The following is a 20301-nucleotide window of genomic DNA, read 5'->3' on the forward strand; positions in this document are numbered from 1 at the left end:
ATGACCTTAGTTAACAGATCTTATTTCAGTCAGATATTAAGACTTTTTACAGGTTTTATTCGAATACTGAGAAGTTATGAAATATTAATAATATTTTACAATGCATAGGTCTCTGTTGCAAACTACATATATATACAGTTAGCTATTCACGTTTTCTATATCCATTAGCAATTCACAACCTTTGCTTCAGTCTATTTGTTTGTTTTATTTACATTGAGAAGTATTTCTGTTGCAACTTCTTTTGATTAATTATATCACTTTTGTACTTATAAACAATCTTAAATTAATTGTATATAATATTTTAAGATATGCTTAATTCCTGGAATAATTTGGTGCAAACTTTTATACATAAATAAACAAACATTTCCAATCATCATTCAGAGATTCAAATATCACTCAGCAGATATTGTTTTAATTGATAAGCTAGTTAAAAGTCATGCATTTGTTATGCTAGTATTTAAACTTTAATGAGTGTATTTTTCATTTCAGAGTAAATTATACTGGTATGTTAATTTCTAGGATTGAAAACTAACAATTATCTAATTTAGTAGATATAGTTTCTATTACTAATTCACTTAATTTTCATTGTATGCTTATCTATGGTGAATGTGTATTGCATGAATTAATGGGAGATATTGTTGTGTCATATTATAGATGGAGTTGATAAATTTTCAAGTAGTCATTTAGCTGTAACAAAAAACCAACAGTTTATGATGCCTTGCTTTACTTTCCAACCATTTATCATTCTTTTCTAGATAGACTTATATGATTTTTATCTCCCTGCTACAGATTCTTTGATGTGCCCACTGGGATCCTAGACTTGCAGTTTCCAGTGGTGTATTTATAATTTGTGTAAAGGAACCACTAACTTTAGGTCAATATAGTTGGTATGCAGTTGTATTACAATTGGCACAATTCATAGTACCTTCCAAATTACACCCAGAAGACACAAATCTGTGTCAACAGTTTACATGTGGATTTTTGTTGTTGTCATATTGATATATACATATATCCTCACATCCTTTAATCATTCATGTGAATATTACTATAGTTACATTGTACATATGTTGTAATCATATGAGTGTTTTGTGTTACATATAAGTAAACTGGTGCACATCCAGGATTTTAAAAAGGGGGACTCTTAATAAGACAAAGTTAGGAGTGGGACTTGTAAAACAGAGTATACATAAGCAATGCATTTATATATATATATAGCTCTATTAGGGCCCATCCAAATCTGGCTCTTGTTAACAGGAAATTTTATGTTAGAAAATATTTGAAAATCATTTCTATATTGTACCAGCTTAATGTGTTATCAAGGTTTTCATTGCAAACCAACTTGAGATAGATTTCACTTAAACAGTGATATGTTTTTTGGTATTTTAGTAGGTGTAAATTGTAAGTACCTGGAGATGTCTTGTTGGATTTTAATATTTCAGTTTTCTATTAGAAATATCAGAATGTGTTTTGTTTTGTTTTGGTAAAGTCATTTGAGATATAGTATGACTAAAACTGAAATTCAGAACAAGAAGTGAGATATATATATGTCCAAGTCTTTTTCTTACTTGTTCATATCTTTTTTCTTCCTGTTGGATAGAATGGTTGACGTTCTGACACAAGACTCTGCACTTTAGACATTAGAATATTTCATATGCACTGTTAGACCTTTTTTTATGCAATATAGTGTAATTTTTTCAAATTAACAAACTGTCATTTGCTTACTACTTCTGTCATTCGAGCAAAAGATACTGGTTATAAAGATGCCTATAGAATGTACAGAATATGATCTACTAGTATGTTGAATCATGCTTTGGACTGATTCTTCATTATCTTAATTTTCTATGAATGTTCTTTTAACTCTTTTAGCAGAATGTTTTCTGATTGTCAAATTCCTATTGCCTTAAATTGTATGATCATCATTGTCAAAATTTTATTTCTTTCATTTAAATAATCAGTCACTTATAAAACATCATACAATTAAACCAATTGGTGTGTAGTTTAATGTTATTTATAAAGTTCTTTACAGATAAGAATTAAACATTCACTGAAAAAAATAGATGAAATTTGAATTTAATTTAAGAATATATACAAGAAATAAAATTATGTTTTTTTCCCTACATTGAAACCTTTTGACCTTTGCTGGCAGCTAACACAATTTGAATGAATACTCTGGATCATACACAGTTATGATTTTCAAATGTTCGTTACCTTACATTTTAATTATATTCATGAATGGTTTACAGAGTACACGAATAATAGTACCCACCAGTCATTTCATTTCTTCATTGTTGTGTTCAAAACTTGTCGTATTTTTAATCTTTTTTTCCAGAAGAGTGCAAACCATTTTAAAACAGAATGTTATTTCTGTACTTTAATTTACACAAAACACAATAATTGTTTTAAGATATTAAACGAAAGACCTCCGAACAAATATATCGTCTGTACTTTAATAATTTTCTTAATTTATAAATTTCAGCCAATAAAGTCAAAAACTAGATACAAGTTTAATCAAACAGAAGAGGAATGTTCAGCAATAATTCAGTTTCTTTTTAAATAACATTAAGAATTATTCAGCTTTTTGAATTATATAGTGTTCATAGTGAGTAAGCTATATTCAGTATGTAGGAAAACATAGGTAATTCACATAAAGGTTAAACATGTTCAAATATTGTACAAAAAAATTATCACCATGATTTTTCACTGTCAAAATTGACAATCAAGGGTACATAATTATGTTTATTAATCCATCTTTAAACTTTGATAAATAGTTAATCATTTAAATTTTGGTTTATGTTTTTTTAGATCCTGAATTCTGATCATCCAAACATGGATGGATTAACTTGGCTAGAGAAGATGGAATTGTTACGATCAATCAAAGGAAAGAAAGAGAAGTCTAAAATACAGAAACAACCAAAGTTTACCTTTGTTAAGGATATACCTCCCGAGGACAAGCATCAGAGGTTGATAGGTAACAAAGGTTCTCCTTCACCAGATAATATGACCTCTCTGGCTGCACAGGGACAAACAAACTCACAACTATTTGAACAGAGACGAATTAAACATCTTCTTCAACAGGCTAGGCTAAAGAGAAATGTTAATTTTGATTGGTTAACAGAAAACCCACGGTTTCGTCATTCACAGAACAGCTCTAAAGACGTCTCTGATGATTCATCGGTGTCTGATATTGAGGAAGACCATTTACGGACAAAGTCACCAAAATGTTTTAGTCCAGGGATGGATGTAGGTCATGCAGAAAGCACGTTGTTGAGTAGATATAACATCAAACCCTTTGTTAAAGGAGGGGGAGGGTGGAAGGTTACACCTATGACCATGCAAAGGGCAAGGACGATCGTCTATGATGATTGACTTATGTTATGAAGATGGGAAAGAATCATGAAAGTTTATTCTAAAAAAGTTTTCAGTCTGCCATATATTTGTCAAGTTGCTCGGCTCATTTCTCTTTAATGTTTTATTTTTGTCAGGTGAAGTATTACAAGAATTAACTGTAAAACAAATCTGATTAGTTACAATTATTTTCAAATTGAAAATGGATTTTCAAGTTTTATTTTTTTTAATAAAAATCTGTTTTAGGATATGTTATAGTATCAAAGAAACATTTTTCTTTATATAATTATTAACAGTGCTTATGTTAAGATAAAAGAGTGCCAAAGTTGTATACAATCTATTAGTATAATTATTATATACTTATATCTAGGTTAGGAATATTTATTAAATTATTTATATTATTAAGTAAATATCTTGGGCGAAAATCCTCTCAACAGTCATTAATTAACATGTAAGGGAAAGTAAATCCATTTTTTTTTGTATTCATTTAAGGGAAATAACCTCATTTCTTTTTATCATGTAAGGGGAAGTAATTTAGTTTTGTTGTGGTTCTCTGTAATAACAGTACTACAGTACTATTGTACAAGGTATTACAAATAAATTTCATAAGATATTAGGAAAAGTGAATTTATTATGTGTACCCCAAATTACCTTACAATGCAGAAGTATTATCATTTTCAACAGTATTAATGGATCTATTATGCTTCATTATGCTACATACAAAGTTTTAAAATGTTTAGTAACGTGAGGATGGGTCCAGATCATTTACACATTTAGGAAAAATGATTTGGAAAATAACTTATACGGCACCAATTTTTACAGCAGAAACTGTACCAAAATTTGTCAGTATTATTGAGATTTTAAATATGCTTGAATTTTCATAGTACTTAATATATAAAAAGCCAAACACATTTTCAAAAATTGGTCATCATAATAAATGTTTGTGTTTGTAATTCATATTTAGCCCCGAAAAATTACTCATACTTTCAATTAAATAAGGAAATTTTCAACCTATGCATGTTGAGAATAATTTTGTTGTACAATTTTTTTTAATCTGACATTTTTGTAATTTTCCAAATTTTAACCAGCATTAGTGGTGCTGCTCTGTGATTTCAGTAGAGCACTACAAGAGTACTATCATATTTGATCTAGTCATTTTTTTGCATTTCAGTATATTTATATAGATAGACCTATACAATTTATGTCTAGCCAGAATTGTATTTCAGTGGGGTTATGTTGTTGTTGGTTGTTGTATTGATATTTTGTATTAAATATAAATCAATTGTTTGTAGTAGTTGGCCACCTTTGAAAATGAAAACATTTAATTTTTGTTACCAAAAATCAAATTATACTATTGAAATTGTCACCAAGGATATACAAAAATGTTTCAAAGACATATATATTGCATACACAAACATATAAAATAGTGCATTTTAAAAAATAGTAAGTTCTTTTTAAGATTGTTCTGAAATCTGTGTTTAAATGTAAGTTTTCCAGTGCATGTGAACTTAGTTATGATATTTGTCAATTATTGAACAGGGTAGTATTTATTTTTGTCATAGATTTCATTTAGGTGCTAGACTAATTATTAAAACTAAGCACATTTTAAAGTCCACATTTTGAAACAGTATTAAATTCATAATTGTATGTAAATGGTCATGTTTTGTCATTCATTTTATTTATAAAATTGTTTTTACCAAAAATTTAGCAGATATCCCTTACAGTTTATACTTCAATTTTCTGAAGGCACATATGTTTGAATAACCATCGCTTTGGATACATGTTATACATGTATAAATTTAGGTCAAGAATAAGTATGAAATCTTACACAACCAAATAAATCTGCATTTAACCAATGCAACTGCTTAATTTAAAAATAATTATAGTGTATTTTATAAGAATTGTAAGAAAATGGTTGTTTTTAATGGAGTTTATTCCATTTTAAGCCCTATTGTTTACTTACAAACTAATATTTTATGGACAATTCAGTTCTTGAGTATCAATTATGGTTGTCATGTAAGTATAACTCTTTTAGTATAATTTGTAATACTGAATTGTGGTTTCTGAAGGTGAAAATGTTCTATGTACTCTTGTTAAACACTTCTTAGCTCACCTGGCCCAAAGGGCCAAGTGAGCTTTTCTCATTCACTTGGCGTCCGTCGTCGTTAACTTTTACAAAAATCTTTTCCTCTGAAACTACTGGGCCAAATTAAACCCCTGAATTGGTAATTTTTAAGGAAATTTTACCGTTTTTGGTTATCATCTTGAATAGCCAAGTTCGTTATTGTAAGTAGCAAGAATGTTCAGTAAAGTAAGAACTTCAAACATATCACCATCACCAAAGCACAATTTTGTCAAGAATCAATCTGTGTCCTTTCTTTTATATGCACAAAGACACAAGGTGAGCGACACAGGCTCTTAAGAACCTCTAGTTTTAGAACACTATTGCTAGAAAAACACATTTTCATTAAGAATGATATATTAGAACCAGTTAACTACTATGATTAACAAAACATTGTAGGACATAAAATATACTGGTAGTCAAGTCATCTAAGTAAGATGTTATTATTTTTCAAATTATCATTTGTAACTTTTTTGTATAACATTTTGAAAAAAAAATGCTGAATGAAATACACATTATGTAGTACTATGTTGACTTGTGTTCTGGTTTGAATTTATAATTGCTCAATAAAACATGATGTATGTAAGTTTTCGTTTATTAAGGAATATCAGCTTGAACCTTATACTATAAGGTTGTAGGACAGAGGAATGTAATTCAGTCATTGAAAAACAACTGTTTATCACTTGTCTCATGTTCAGTAACGAAGTAGTAGGAAAGTTTGCTGGTTGTGGAGGGAAAATTGGTTAACCAAGGCTCTAGTTCTGATATGTTTAGTAGTTGTAGAGTTTAAAGGCCTTTGAAGTAATATTTTTATGGACCTATTGATTGGCATTATGTTTTCTGGTCTCTTTGTTCGTCTGTCTGTTTGTTCATCTTTCCCTCTTCAGGTTAAAGTTTTTGGTCAAGGTATTTTTTGATGAAGTTAAAGTCCAATCAATTTGAAACTTAGTACACATGTTCCCTATGATATGATCTTTCTAATTGTAATGCCAAATTAGAGTTTTTACCCCAATGTCCACTGAACATAGATAATGATAGTACGAGTTGGGCATCCATGTACTATGGACACATTCTTGTGTAATCCTAGATTTGGTTTCAATCAAGATGTGCTAGAGTTTGTTAGTTGTTGAAAGAAGAAATCCAGGCTTTGGTTTCAATCAAATTATAGTAGTTTCTTTCTTGTTGGAAGGGTCTTTGTTTTAGTTGTCAAAGGAAAGTGGTTAACTAAAGCTTCCGGTTTAACCAAGGTGTTGAAAAAGCTGGTTAACTGAGACTTCCCTTTTAACCAAGTTGTAGTAGGATAAGTGGTTAATTAAGGCTTCGGGTTCAACCAAGTTGTTAAAGGAAAGTCGTTAACTGAGGCTTCCGGTTAAACCAAGTTGTAGTAGAAAATTTGGTTGACTTAGACTTCGGGTTCAACAAAGTTGTATGAGAGCTCAGTGTGTTGTTAAATAAAAGTGCTAAACTGAGGCTCCCTTTTCACCCAAGTGGTTAAATGAGGCTTCCGGTTTAACCACGTTGTAGGAGAGCTCAGTGTTGGTTGTTAAAGGAAAGTACTTTACTGAGGCTTCCTTTTCAACCAAGTTGTTAGAAAAGCGGTTAACTGAGGCTTACGTTTCAACTAAGTTGTTAGAAAAGCGGTTAACTGAGGCTTCCGTTTCAACCAAGTTGTTAGAAAAGCTGTTAAATGAGGCTTCCGTTTCAACCGAGTTGTTAGAAAAACGGTAAACTGAGGCTTCCTTTTCAACCAAGTTGTTAGAAAAGCGGTTAACTGAGGCCTCCGTTTCAACCAAGTTGTTAGAAAAGCAGTTAACTGAGGCTTCCGTTTCAACCAAGTTGTTAGAAAAGCGGTTAAATGAGGCTTCCGTTTCAACCGAGTTGTTAGACAAGAGGCTGTCACAACGACAGCAAACCGGATTTATTAACATTTATTTGTGTCCTGGCAATATCACAAGAACCATTACTGATGAATGGTGAAAGTGAAAATCGTCAATATCAAATTTGACCTCCATTTTGTCATCAGTATCAACATATTAAAATTTGAAAAGCTTAGATTGAATGGTTCATGAGTAAATGCAACAACCTGAATGGAAACGCCATTTTATGATCTTTCAAGAACCATAACTCCTGAACGGTAAAAGTCAAAATCGTCATTATTGAACTTGACCTCTATTTTGTCATCAGTAACAACATATTAAAATTTCAAAAGCTTTGGTTGAATGGTTCATGAGAAAATGCATGGACACGACGGGAAAAACCATTTTTCAATCTTTCAAGAACCATAACTCCTGAACGGTAAAAGTCAAAATCGTCATTATTGAACTTGACCTCCATTTTGTCATCAGTAACAGCATATTAAAATTTCGGAAGCTTTGGTAGAACAGTTCATGCATAAATGCACGGACACGACTGGAAACTCCATTTTTCAATCTTTCAAGAACCATAACTCCTGAACGGTAAAAGTCAAATTCGTCATTATTGAACTTGACCTCCATTCTTTCATTAGTAACAACATATTAAAATTTGGGAAGCTTTGGTAGAACAGTTCATGCGTAAATGCACGGACAACTCCATTTTTCAATCTTTCAAGAACCATAACTCTTGAACGGTAAAAGTCAAAATCGCCATTATTGAACTTGACCTTCATTTAGTTGTCAGTAACAACATATTTAAATTTTAAAAGCTTTGGTTGAACGGTTCATGAGTTAATGCACGGACAACATTTGATTGCCGCCCGCCCGCCCGACTGCCCGACCGCCCGCCCGCCCGCCCGGCCGCCCGCCGTACATCCCCAAATCAATAACCGACATTTTTGTCACAAAAATCCGGTTAAAAAGCGGTTAACTGAGGCTTCTGTTTCAACTGAGTTGTTAGAAAAGCGGTTAACTAAGGCTTCTGTTTCAACCGAGTTGTTAGAAAAGCAGTTCACTGAGGCTTCCGTTTCAACCGAGTTGTCAGAAAAGCGGTTAACTGAGGCTTCCGTTTTAACCAAGTTGTTAAAAGAAAGTTGGTTAACTTCAGCGTTCGGGTTTCAACCAGTTTGTTGGAGTGCTTAGTGTTGGTTATTAAAGGTAAATGGCTAACTGAGGCTTCCGTTTAAACCAAGTTGTAGAACGAAAAGTGGTTAAATGAGGTTTCTGGTTTTAACAAGTTGTAGAAGGTTAGTAGTTAACTGAGGCTTCCAGTTTAACCAAATTGTAGGAGAGCTCTGTGTTGGTTGTTATGGGAAACAAAGTTGGTTTATTAAGACGTCTGATTCAACCAAGTTATAGTATAGCTCAATGTTGGTTGTTAAAGAAAAGAAAAGGTAGTTAGCTAACGCTTCTGGTTCAACCAAATTATAGGATAGCTTATGTTTGGTTGTTGGAGGAAAGTGGTAAACAAAGGCTTTGGGTTTAATCAAGTTGTTACAGGAAAGTAGTTAACTGAGGCTTCCGGTTTAATCAAAATGTTGAAGGGAAAGTTGGTAACCAAAGCTTCGGGTTCTGACCAAGTTGTTAAGGTTATATAGATTTGGTGAATTCTTCGTTGGGAAAATAGACACAATTCGCAACAACCTGAGTAATTCGAACAAATCATCAACAGAAGTTGGTAATGCCCTTGAATCCGATGTCAAATTCGACGGAAATCCGCTTACTTCGCTTTCACCAGCGTCAACTGAAGAAGTTCTAAAGATAATCAAGAGAGCTCCGGTATAGTTATGCGAACTCGACCAAGTTCTTCTTACCTTTTATAATCATGCCTCGACAGCTTACTTCCTATCGTAACCAAGATAGTAAACACTTCAATGGCAGAATCGCAAGTTCCTGTGTTTTACAAGGAAGCAGTCTTTTTTATATAAATAAGGCCGTTAGTTTTCTCGTTTGAATTGTTTTACATTGTCATATCGGGGCCTTTTAAAGTTAACTATGCGGTATGGGCTTTGCTCATTGTTGAAGGCCGTACGGTGACCTATAGTTGTTAATGTCTGTGTCATTTTGGTCTCTTGTAGACAGTTGTGTCATTGCCTCTTAATATAAAAAAGAAGATGTGGTATGATTGCCAATCATTGGCAATCATACCACATCTTCTTTTTTATATTAAGACCTTTGTTGAAAAAAGCGGTCTTGACGATGGTGAGTTAAAAAAAACTATCGTCCCGTTTCGAACCTGCCTTTTACCTCAAAGATCTTGGAAAGGTGAGTGAAACTCGATTCGAACAGCAGTTTGAAGCAAACTCACATTTCAACAACATGCAGTTAGCATATAGTGCTTGCCATTCAACAGAAACGGCCCTACTACGGGTTCACCATGATATACCATTGGCACTTGATAATAACTGTTTTGCGGTACTTGTTATGCTCGATCTATCCGCTGCATTCGACACTATCGACCATCCCATCTAGAATACTCTTATGGGATCACGGACTCAGCGCTGTCGTGGATGAGATCCTATCTTGAAAGTCGAACTCAACGTGTAGCAATTAGCTCCGTATTGTCAGATGTAATAAACAGTAAATATGGCCTTCCGCAAGGTTCGGTCTTGAGACCCCTATTGTAAATGCATTTTTGCAAAACCGATCAGTGAAATATGTCGGCGACACAACTTTAGCTATCATGGGTATGCTGATGACACGCAAGTCTACCTAGTTATCAAACCACTCGATAATTGGGACAACATATCTTCACGACTTGTTTAGCTGACATTAGTAAATGGATGTGCTTCAACATGCTGAAACTGAACCAAGACAAAACGGAACTGATCTTATTTTCACCAAAAACTCGTGTAAAGGAATTTTCGAACTGCCATCTGTTATTTGAGGGATCAATAGTAAGCAATGCATCTGTGGTCAAAAATCTTGGTGTTTATTTTGGTACAACATTAAGCATGGAAAAGCAGGTCAATCATGAAAGGCATCACGAAGTCGTACTACTTCCAAATTAGGAACATTGGTCGAATTCGGCAATATATCACCGAGGATGCCTGTAGAACTTTAGTCTGCTCGCTTGTCACGTTACGTCTAGACTACGAAAACGCTAGATGCTATATGGAGTAAATGCTAGTTGAGTCAATAAGTTACAGCGAGTATAGAATACGGCAGCCAGGCTCGTTACACGTACGAAGAAACATGATCATATACCACCAGTTCTTGTGTCTCTTCACTTGATCTCGGTGGATTACCGAATACAAAACAAGCTTCTTTTGTAAACTCAAAATCCTGCATGGCCCAGCGCCGGTCTTTCTTGACGAACTCATTAGCGCCTATCAACCATCTCTTAGATCGGAAAATGCAATGCAGTTAATACAACAATCTTCCTAGCCATCTAAGACATGAGCACTCACTCGAACTTTTTAAGAAAAATTTGAAAACACATTATTATAGACTCGCTTTCAGTGATTACATATAACTTTTTATACTGACAATGACTTTTTAACTTTGTTCTTTTCGTTGTAGTATAACATGCCTTTTAATTATGATTATTTTTATATATTTTTTTAACTATTCGGTTCCTTTTGTTTTATATATGTGTTCAAAATTTTATTTCATTCTTATTGCATTCATTGTTTTAATGTTTAACACCTCTTTTAACTGCATTGATTGTTTTATATTAAGCGCTTAGAGTAATTTTAATTAGATAATGCGCTATATAAATATTGTAAATTATAACTGATTTTAAAAAGATAAATGAAAGGATTAAGCAACGCTATTCTAAATTGTCTTATATAACTTTCTGTAGACGAATTTGCTATTTTTCCCGATCGAAAATATGCTCCTCGTCATACAACATTATATAAAATTTGTATTAATTTTCAACTAACAGGTTTACCATTGATTTCATAATGTTCGAACTATTACTTTCATTTGACTTGAAACTTCGAATAACCTGACCTGGACGGATACTTAATTCAAACAATGTGATCTACAATGTACAGAGTATATTGCATGGGACAATTCTTCAGTACGAGTTATAACTTTGAGTATTTGTAATCTTCACCGAACATTGCATAAGACAGCATGTAAAAGGGATATTCTGCGACACAAATTTCAGAAAAAATAGTGAAATAAACCTGCAGAAATAAATTAAGCATACATGTATAAACAGTATTATTAAGATTTTTATCCGGAAGTTGAAGTATTTACTCACTTAATGCTATGCAGGATATATTCTGTAAAAATCTTATACGAGCATCATTTTTGGGTGCAATTTTATTAAAACTTGAATCTTTTTGTTGCCTCAAAAATTGCGTATAATATTTTTTTTATGTAAATGCAAATTGAATGTAACCTTGTAGTTAAAAAATGAAATACTGCATTTTTCAAAAAATGGCGCATACGCAATGCCGGGAAGCAATGTACCCCTTTAGATAGGTGATATACTGGGCTTGTAAGAAACACGTAGTTTTAATATGTGAAACGGTTTTTGTCGAGCCTGCGACTTTTGTCGCAGAAAGCTCGACATAGGGATAGTAATCCGGGGCGCGTGGCGGCGTTAACTAACTTCTAAAAAGTTTATATTTTGGAAGGTGGAAGACCTGGATGCTTCATACTTATATAGATGCATCATGTTACGAAGTTTCCAGCTGTTACTTGTATATTGTCCTTGACCTCATTTTTAAGGTTCAGTCACTACTTGCAGATTTGTTTTTGTATTCCTATGAAGCAGAATTTATACTACCGACACAGATAAATCTGATTCATATTTAGACCTTTTTCTCGAAATGACTACTGATAGAAGGTTAAATACTAATATTTATGACAAACGCGATGATTTTAATTTTCCTTTAGTCAACTTTCCATTTCTGTGTAGCAACATCCCAGCGGCACCAGCATATGGATCATATGTGTCTCAGTTGATACGTTACTCTGGAGCTAGCTCAAAGTACGTTGATTTTGTTGAACGAGGAATACTGCTTTCTCAAAAAATGCTATGCATCAATCAAATTAAGTTCATCACTCAAGAAAAGTTACGATCGCCATCATGACCTGATTGGCCATTAATTATGACAAAAGTGTGTCAGAAATCATATCTGATATTTTTCCTCAGTCATATTAACCTTCAATCATTACCGAAATGTACAAAGAAATAACACGACAGGTGCCGTATACGGTGCAGGAAATGCTTTCCCTTCCGGAGCACCTGATTTCACTCCCGGTTTTGAGTGGAGTTCGTGTTGTTTCTTATTTATTATTTATAACTGTTGATGTAAATGTCTTTTGGTTTTGTGAGTCTTTGTTTACTCCTTGGTTTTGATTGTTATTGTCTTGCAAGGTAGACAGTTTTCACCTTGTCTCGGCCTCATTTCATGGATCAGTCAAGTCCATATCTCAGATACACTAATTGGTCTAGTATATTCCGTTTATGAAAGGACTGTAAGACGTACATGTCCTATTGGCAGGTGTCATATGACCTTGACCTAATTGTCATGGTTCATTGGTTATAGTTCAGTTTTTGTGTTTTGGTCTCTTTTACTTATACTGTATACAATAGGTCTTATATATTTGGGTATCATCTGGCATTGACCTCATTTTCATGGTTTAGTGTTCAAACTTAAGTTTTTGATGTTTTTTTTTCTAATTCTATATGCAGTAGGTCAACTATAATAGGTGACCTCATTTTCACGGTTCATTGCTCAGTGTTCAGTTTATGTGTTTTGGTCTGTTTGTTTTAAACTACAAAAAACAAGTCATCTATATTTGTTGTATGGAAGAATTGTAAGCTGTACATGTCTGCCTGGCATGGTTCATCTGACCTTGATCTCATTTTAATGGTTCATTGGTCAATGTTTAGTTTTCTTGTAAGGTGTACATGCATTTCTTGTTTGTTTTATATGACCTTGACCTCATTTTCCTGGATGATCCATCATGTTAAGTTTAAGTGATAGTTGAAGTAAATCTTTATATGTAGGACTATCAACATAATTTCAATGATGAGAAAAGAAGGCGAGACATTTCAGCGTGTGCACTCTTGTTTAGATGAAGTTTTTTGTTCGTGTACACTTATTATTTATCAACATATGCAGGGGCATTTTTTTATTTATATGTATATAGAACCCTAATTAGAGTATCTTTGAGAAATACAAACATTCAGTTTCATCTTAAAAAACTGTTTCACACCTTAGAATTACATTTTATGGCCCCTAATTTTGAGATTTGGGTACCAATCTGAATGTTTAAACGGCCGCACTCGTGGAGCATACAAACTCGAGACAGGTGAAATAGAATATAACCCGTCTATACATGATACATTCCTATTTGTAGGGGTAAGTAATTTTTCAAATATAATGTGTATAAATTGTCGGATTCTTTTATTGACGAAAAAATAATTTGTTAACTGTTAAGTGCGCGAAATATAACGAAAGTCTTCCTATTCAAAACCCTTTCTTAACGAATAAAAATTTAGACACACAGGAATGGTGTTCAATTGGAAGTCATGCAAAACACAACGTGTGACTTTTAAACATTATAGAAAAATGAAAAGAACATTTTTGGTCGGAGAAGAAATTGTTCAGGACTATTGTCCATATGTTTTTAAATATCAGGGCCTGGATGATTGGTGTTTACAGAATTTAGAATAATGAGGGAAAATTGCAAATTAAAGGTAAAACAAAAATAATGAAAAGAGAAAAATAGACCAAAACAATAGAGTAGAGAAAAATACCCAGGGCAAAAAAAAAAATGTGATGCTGTATTATAAGGAAAAGAGTATATAATGGTCAGAAAATATCAAGATTAATGAAAATTATGACCTAAACCTTTAATTCTGACACCTCAATATATATGATAATAGCAGTTTGTTTTGTTAAATATGAAGAAAAAATTATTTAACCAAAAGAAAAAACGACATTCTCCGTGCCGTAGAAAATATACATGTCCACTTTATTTTCGATCGCAATATTAATATATGTTTTATAGTACATGCATGCTCAATCTAATTTAATACAAACAAAAATACCCTATATACGCGTAAAATCAATTTGTATTGTGAAGAACATTCGATAAGAATATAGAAAATTCTACAATCATTGTCTTCTAAAAATAACATTCTAGACCATACTAGTATTAACCTTGAACTTGAATAAGTTACATAAGTTATTTGCGTCGTTTATATTTAGAAACAGGTATTTTACGTCTTAAATTTCTACAACTTGCGAGAAGCATGCTTTCAGGGTATATAAAAGCTGAAGAAAACAGTATGGTCCCAAAACGAATCAGACACACTATAGTAGTGACGCTAGACTACCAGCTAAAAGACAAAAATCGTAATCATGTCTTTTGTACCAGTACTTTGGAACCGCAACAGTCAGAGACAGAATGATTCAGATGACATGTTCAGCTTCTTGGATGAGTGGAGCCCCCTTAGTTGGGGGTATGGTCGCCCCATGATGGCCATGCAGAGAAGACGCAGACCTGAGAATTCACTTGCAGATAGAAAATGGACATACAGCGTGAAGATTGGAGACTTCAATGCAGAACATGTCAAAGTGAAAGTAGACGACGGTAAGTGTTTAGTCTGAATTTTAACTTTATAACGGAGACAATTTCAGTGGCGGATCCAGTGGGGGCATAGTTCTCAGGCGTACGTCCCCCCCTTTTGTTTGGACTTTTTTTCTTTTTTTTTCTCTTTTTTTTCAAATCCTTAATCAGACTAGACTTTAACTCAATTGCCAATGCATAATACTTTGATGTGGATTTTTCTAAAATTTAGAAGTAACATTTAATTTACAAATGTGTGAACCGAATCAAAAGTAATCATGCAGTATTAATTTAATTGTGCTATGTTAAGGGCTAAAAGTAGATAAAGGGATTCAACTGGAAAGAGGTGCGTGTTTTACGCAGCCCAATTTTGTCGATTTCTGTTTTCAATCGACCTTTTTTTCTTTTTGTTCTCTTTATAATTACTATGTGGAAGATCGCAGGCAAGTTGTCTTCTTTTTTCAAAACTTTATCTCTTTAAGATATGTATACAAAAAATAACTCTTTATGGAAGTGAAGTTTGGGGTGTAAGCCAAGTGTTCAAAGATTCAGATCCATTTGAACATTTACATATTAAATTTATTAAAGAAATATTAGGAGTACAGTGCAAAACAACAAATGTAGCCTGTTTAACTGAGACAAACAGAATCCCTTTGTACTTTAAAATTCACCTTTCAGCTATAAAATTTCTAAACCACATTGTAAACTCACCTAACACTTTAGTCCATAAAATATATAATAATGTAGAGAAAACAAGTAAATGGGTTAACATTGTAAAAGACTGGTTAAATAAATTAGGTTTTGGTCATCTCACTTTTAATACTTTTAATTTAAAATATCACATAAATAGTATCCAACAAAGAATTTATGACCAGGCTTATCAAATTATGAATTGTTCTATCAATAAATGTGAAAAATTAAATTTCTTTTGTCATACTAAAAGAATTAGAAAAAGGCCCCCATATATTGATATATGTAAATTCAAAACCGACCGATCAGTTCTCAGTAAATTTAAACTAAGTGCGCATTCCCTAGCAATTGAAAGAGGGCGTTATACAAACATTGACAGAAGTAAACGCATTTGCTTATCCTGTAACAGACAAGAAATTGAGGATGAATACCATTTCTTCTCAATCTGTCCATGCTATAAATCATTAAGGGATACCTATATACAAAATATTAATAAAAATCTTAATTTCAATTTTATTAAATTGCAGTCCACTATAACACTAAATCATTTGACTGTACTTTTAAATAGCAGTCTACCAGTCATTATAAAAATCACCATAAAGTATATTAATGATTGTCTTTTATTAAGAACATCTGTATAACTTTTTTTTAATATGCAACCTAATTTTTGTTTGTGTTCTTTTTTTAATTGTTCATGAACATTAACAATATGTTAACTGTTGATATTTATATCATTTTTCTTCTTCGCTGTGAATACCACTGTCACTCTAATATAATTATAATCAATTTAACTATTGTCTGTTTATTGTCTTAATTTTGTATCAAATTATTACAAAAACAGTGCATGATTCATGATATATGTTATTTGCTTCATAGGCGGACCAAGAGAGGGCTGAGGGGCCCGGGCCCCCTTTCATGGGAAAAATTTGGTTGATAACATAGAGAATCACTGAAGCATGACTGGAGCGCCCCCTTTAATTTAAGTCAACGGGGCCCCCTTACAAAAAGTTCTGGATCCGCCACTGAACTTCCTCTTCATGAGATAAAATTTCATGACAATCTGTCTTATTACTTATTACACACAAAATATTACCTCTCTTTAACAGGACAAAATTACAAAGTATTTATCTGTAATAATTGTTTCTATGCAGACAATGTAATTCCTTCTCTGGACATTTTTCATAGATGCAAGATTGTCTTTGGGGAAATATTAAAGGACAAACTGTTGCTTTACAAATAATCTGCAACACTGTTGCAGGACTCAATTGAGTAATGTTTTGTGTTCTATCAATTCCAAGAAGTGAATATATAGCAAATACAAATTATTCCTCAGGTATTTATGTTCAAACAATACAGAAAAAACGCAAAATGATTGAAATTAATAGACCATCAAAATAGCGTATGTTGAAAAAAATTGGGGGTGGCTTAATGTCGTCGAGTCGACATGACATAAGGCATATATTCATTATTCGTATCGTGGTTATTATTATGATATCAGGTTATTCGTTTACCTAAAAGAGTAAAAAGTACTTTTATTATAGGGTTGGAAACTGATTATTTGATTTTTGGGGAACCGAGGTTGGACTAGTATAGTTCTATTTATTCACAATTATTTCTAGAATATTTAAGAATGTGACAGATTAAAAAAAACAATGTTCTGTAGCGCTTAAACTCAAAAGTTTTTTTTTCTATATTTCAGGTAAAGTAATTATTCATGCTAAGTACACAGACGGTAATGATGAATGGGGAGATACTGTCGAGCGCACAAGGACAGTCCAGATTCCAGAAAATGTTGATGCCGAAAAAATTCACAGCTTCATGAAATCTGATGGAACTATGATGTTAGAAGCCCCCTACCGCCTGTCAGAGGAGAAGCAACTCCAAGTTGTCCCACAAGAAGGTCGGGCCTTGGTGTCCAGTGACAGCCACAGCAATTTGATGACTTTCAGTGTCGACAATTATAGGCCAGAAGAGGTAAAAGTTACATGCAAAGATGGTATGTTGACAGCCCAAGGAGAACGACAGAGGTCTGAGGATGGTCATGAAATTCGTGAGTCCTTCTTTCGTCAGATGACAGTTCCACGGTCTGTGGACGGGAAGAACATCCAATGTTTTAGAGATGATAAAGGGAATCTTACTATCCGGGCACCAATGGCTGAAGATGTTGAAATGGAACAAGCCAAAAAGTAGACCCATTATGACTTTTAGATTTATTTTCAATTTGTCATCTTACCAATTGCTGACTATACACATTTGACCATTTTATTACTTTATGATTTGATTTAGTGTTCATTGTTATTGTTTTTGAATTACGTTTGGATGATTGTGTTAATTTGCTAGTGAATTTATGATTAAATGATGCATACTTTCAATTTTATAAAAAAAGAGGAACAACACTTTAGATTCTTTTTGTTAACTAGAAACAAGGTCTTGACAAAAGCTTGTTTAACAATCATGTGTAATCTGTAAATGAACAATTCTATCAGTATTTGTAGTGGAACAATCATTGAATTTTTGTAATGGAACAATCATTGAATATTACATAATTTTAGTTCAATTTAAAAAAGAGAACCTACATGTTACTTTATTTACTTTGTTGTTGTCAGAGATAGACATTAAATATCATTTATACAATGTTTTTATCATTTATGTATCGAAATGCAAGGGAACATTGATTATCATAATATTGAATTTTAAAATTCGTTTTCTATATTTAAAAAAAAGATGTGATATGATTGCCAATGAAAAATCCTTTGACAAGAGACTAAATGACACAGATATTAAAAACACGGTCTTCATCAATGATCAAAATCTTACCGCATAGTCAGCTTTAAATGCTTATTACCACAAAAACAGATCAAGTTTGAATTTTGGTGGCGTCACTTTTACCGTTCTCGGGTTATGATCATTTACAAATAAAAGAAAATGATTATTTTTTTTCGTTTCCGTTCTCGAACTTTAGTGTGCCTCATCAAAATGTTATACAACTTTAACACAATGATCAGTATTACAAAACACAGATAAAGTTTGCTGGCGTCATTTTTACTGTCCTAGATTATACTCCTTTACAATTGGAAAAAAATGCTGACATATTTATTTTTGTTCTCTTAACTTAAGTTTACCTCAACTAAATGTGACGAAAGTTATAAGCAAGCTTATTACCACAAAACTCAAATCAAGTACAAATTTTCGTAGCGGCACTTTTACTGTTCCTGAGGTTATGTCCCTTTATAACGTTATGCGTTATACGGGTCATCATCTGTTTTCCATGGACATATTTCTTATATACTAGTTCTTCAGTATCGGTTTGCTAATGATTTAAACATATTTTGTCAGCCCCTTCCAAAAAATGAACATTTAGAATAAATTTCTTACATTGGAATTTGATAACAAACTATTTTTTAATTTAGAAAAACTTGAAACGGCTCAAGGCTCGAGGCTTTAGATGTCAATGTCCTGTGAATGTAAAATCTTGAAACTGCACAAGGTTTTAGTTGTCAACTTCCTTTAAATGTAGAAATGCGGCATAGTGTTAAGTTTAAAGTCTCGTGTTTGATGAAAATGAATTAACCTTAAATAACATTGGTGTTGCCTGACATGGAAATTATGTACATTAGGGATATAATAATGTTTTTATTTTAGTTGACTTGGCCACAATGATATATAGCTCTTGCCATCACTTGCTCTCCGTCGTAAACTTTACCTAGATGTTCATTGATATGATCCACCACCCATCATGGCCGCTGTTTATAAAATTAGAACAAGTTAGTTACATCAAAGCAGTTAGAGAGCTTATGGGTAAAAATGAGACGCCGGTCAAGATCTGTCCTTCAATTAATTTTAAGAAAAGAATTCTATATTCAGTTGTAGAGATATTGTCCCTGAACTGTCAGTATTTTGAAAATTTCGATGTTATGGTTAATTTATTGAAAAATATAATTGATAGATAGAGATATCAAACCGTATAAATGACAGAAAAAATAAAATCCACAAATAAGTCACATATATGAAATCATTTGTTGATCCCTCATATCGACCAAAATCACTTGAAAGATTTGATTGACTCTATGGGACGCACATTTAGCTCACCTAGCTAATTAGGCGGGTTCGCCCCGATATTCTGACACCCCATTAGTCCGACATCCCTTGGGTGGAGATTTGTCTTGTTAGCAGTCATGCCACATGTACTTATTTTTTTGTATTAACACTAGATAGAAAAAATATTCTGGCGGAATGCTGTTAGTGCGAATAATATTTCGATTTACTTGAGAAATATGATATATATATCAGCACATGACACACAAATCTATGGGAGTGTGGATTAATCAGTACAGAGATTAATTCAATTACACAAATAAAATTATAGATTGCCTAACAATGTAATTTTAACACACTATTTAGTATGTAAATATAAGAATGTTTAAAATATTTACAAAATGATGAAAATAAACGCAATATTTCGCTAGACCAACTAGCTTTATCAAGCGTGCATCTATCCAGGTGAAATCGGATGTAGATGATAAGAAACTTTTGCAGCTCAACGTCTATGTTGCACTGAACTGCCTTCAAAATAAGAAAATTTTGCAGCTCAATGTATATGACCTCTTGCATTTAGCTGCTTTGAAAATAAGAAAATTTTGCAGCTCAATGTACATGTTGCACTTGGATTTAGCTACCTTGGCCCCATCA

At 32.8% G+C, this 20301-nt stretch overlaps 2 protein-coding genes across 7 annotated transcripts in view; both read left to right on the forward strand.

The window, feature by feature from the left end:
- LOC143063236 (uncharacterized) overlaps positions 1-6053 on the forward strand; it is a 29580-nt gene extending 23527 nt beyond the window's left edge. For all 6 annotated transcript variants that reach the window (XM_076235251.1, XM_076235248.1, XM_076235250.1 and 3 more), the window contains 2 exons: positions 490-503; positions 2803-6053. The gene's annotated coding sequence lies outside the window, so the exon portion shown is untranslated. The remainder of the gene's footprint in view (positions 1-489; positions 504-2802) is intronic.
- Positions 6054-14612: 8559 nt separating this feature from the next.
- On the forward strand, positions 14613-18246 carry LOC143063237 (uncharacterized). Its single transcript, XM_076235254.1, has 2 exons — positions 14613-14946; positions 17312-18246. The coding sequence occupies exons 1-2, from the start codon at positions 14715-14717 to the stop codon at positions 17800-17802; spliced, it is 723 nt and encodes a 240-aa protein (XP_076091369.1). The 5' UTR covers positions 14613-14714; the 3' UTR covers positions 17803-18246.
- The last annotated feature ends 2055 nt before the right edge of the window (positions 18247-20301 follow it).

This window comes from Mytilus galloprovincialis, chromosome 2 (genome assembly GCF_965363235.1).
Source record: "Mytilus galloprovincialis chromosome 2, xbMytGall1.hap1.1, whole genome shotgun sequence".
NCBI classification, from domain to species: domain Eukaryota; kingdom Metazoa; phylum Mollusca; class Bivalvia; order Mytilida; family Mytilidae; genus Mytilus; species Mytilus galloprovincialis.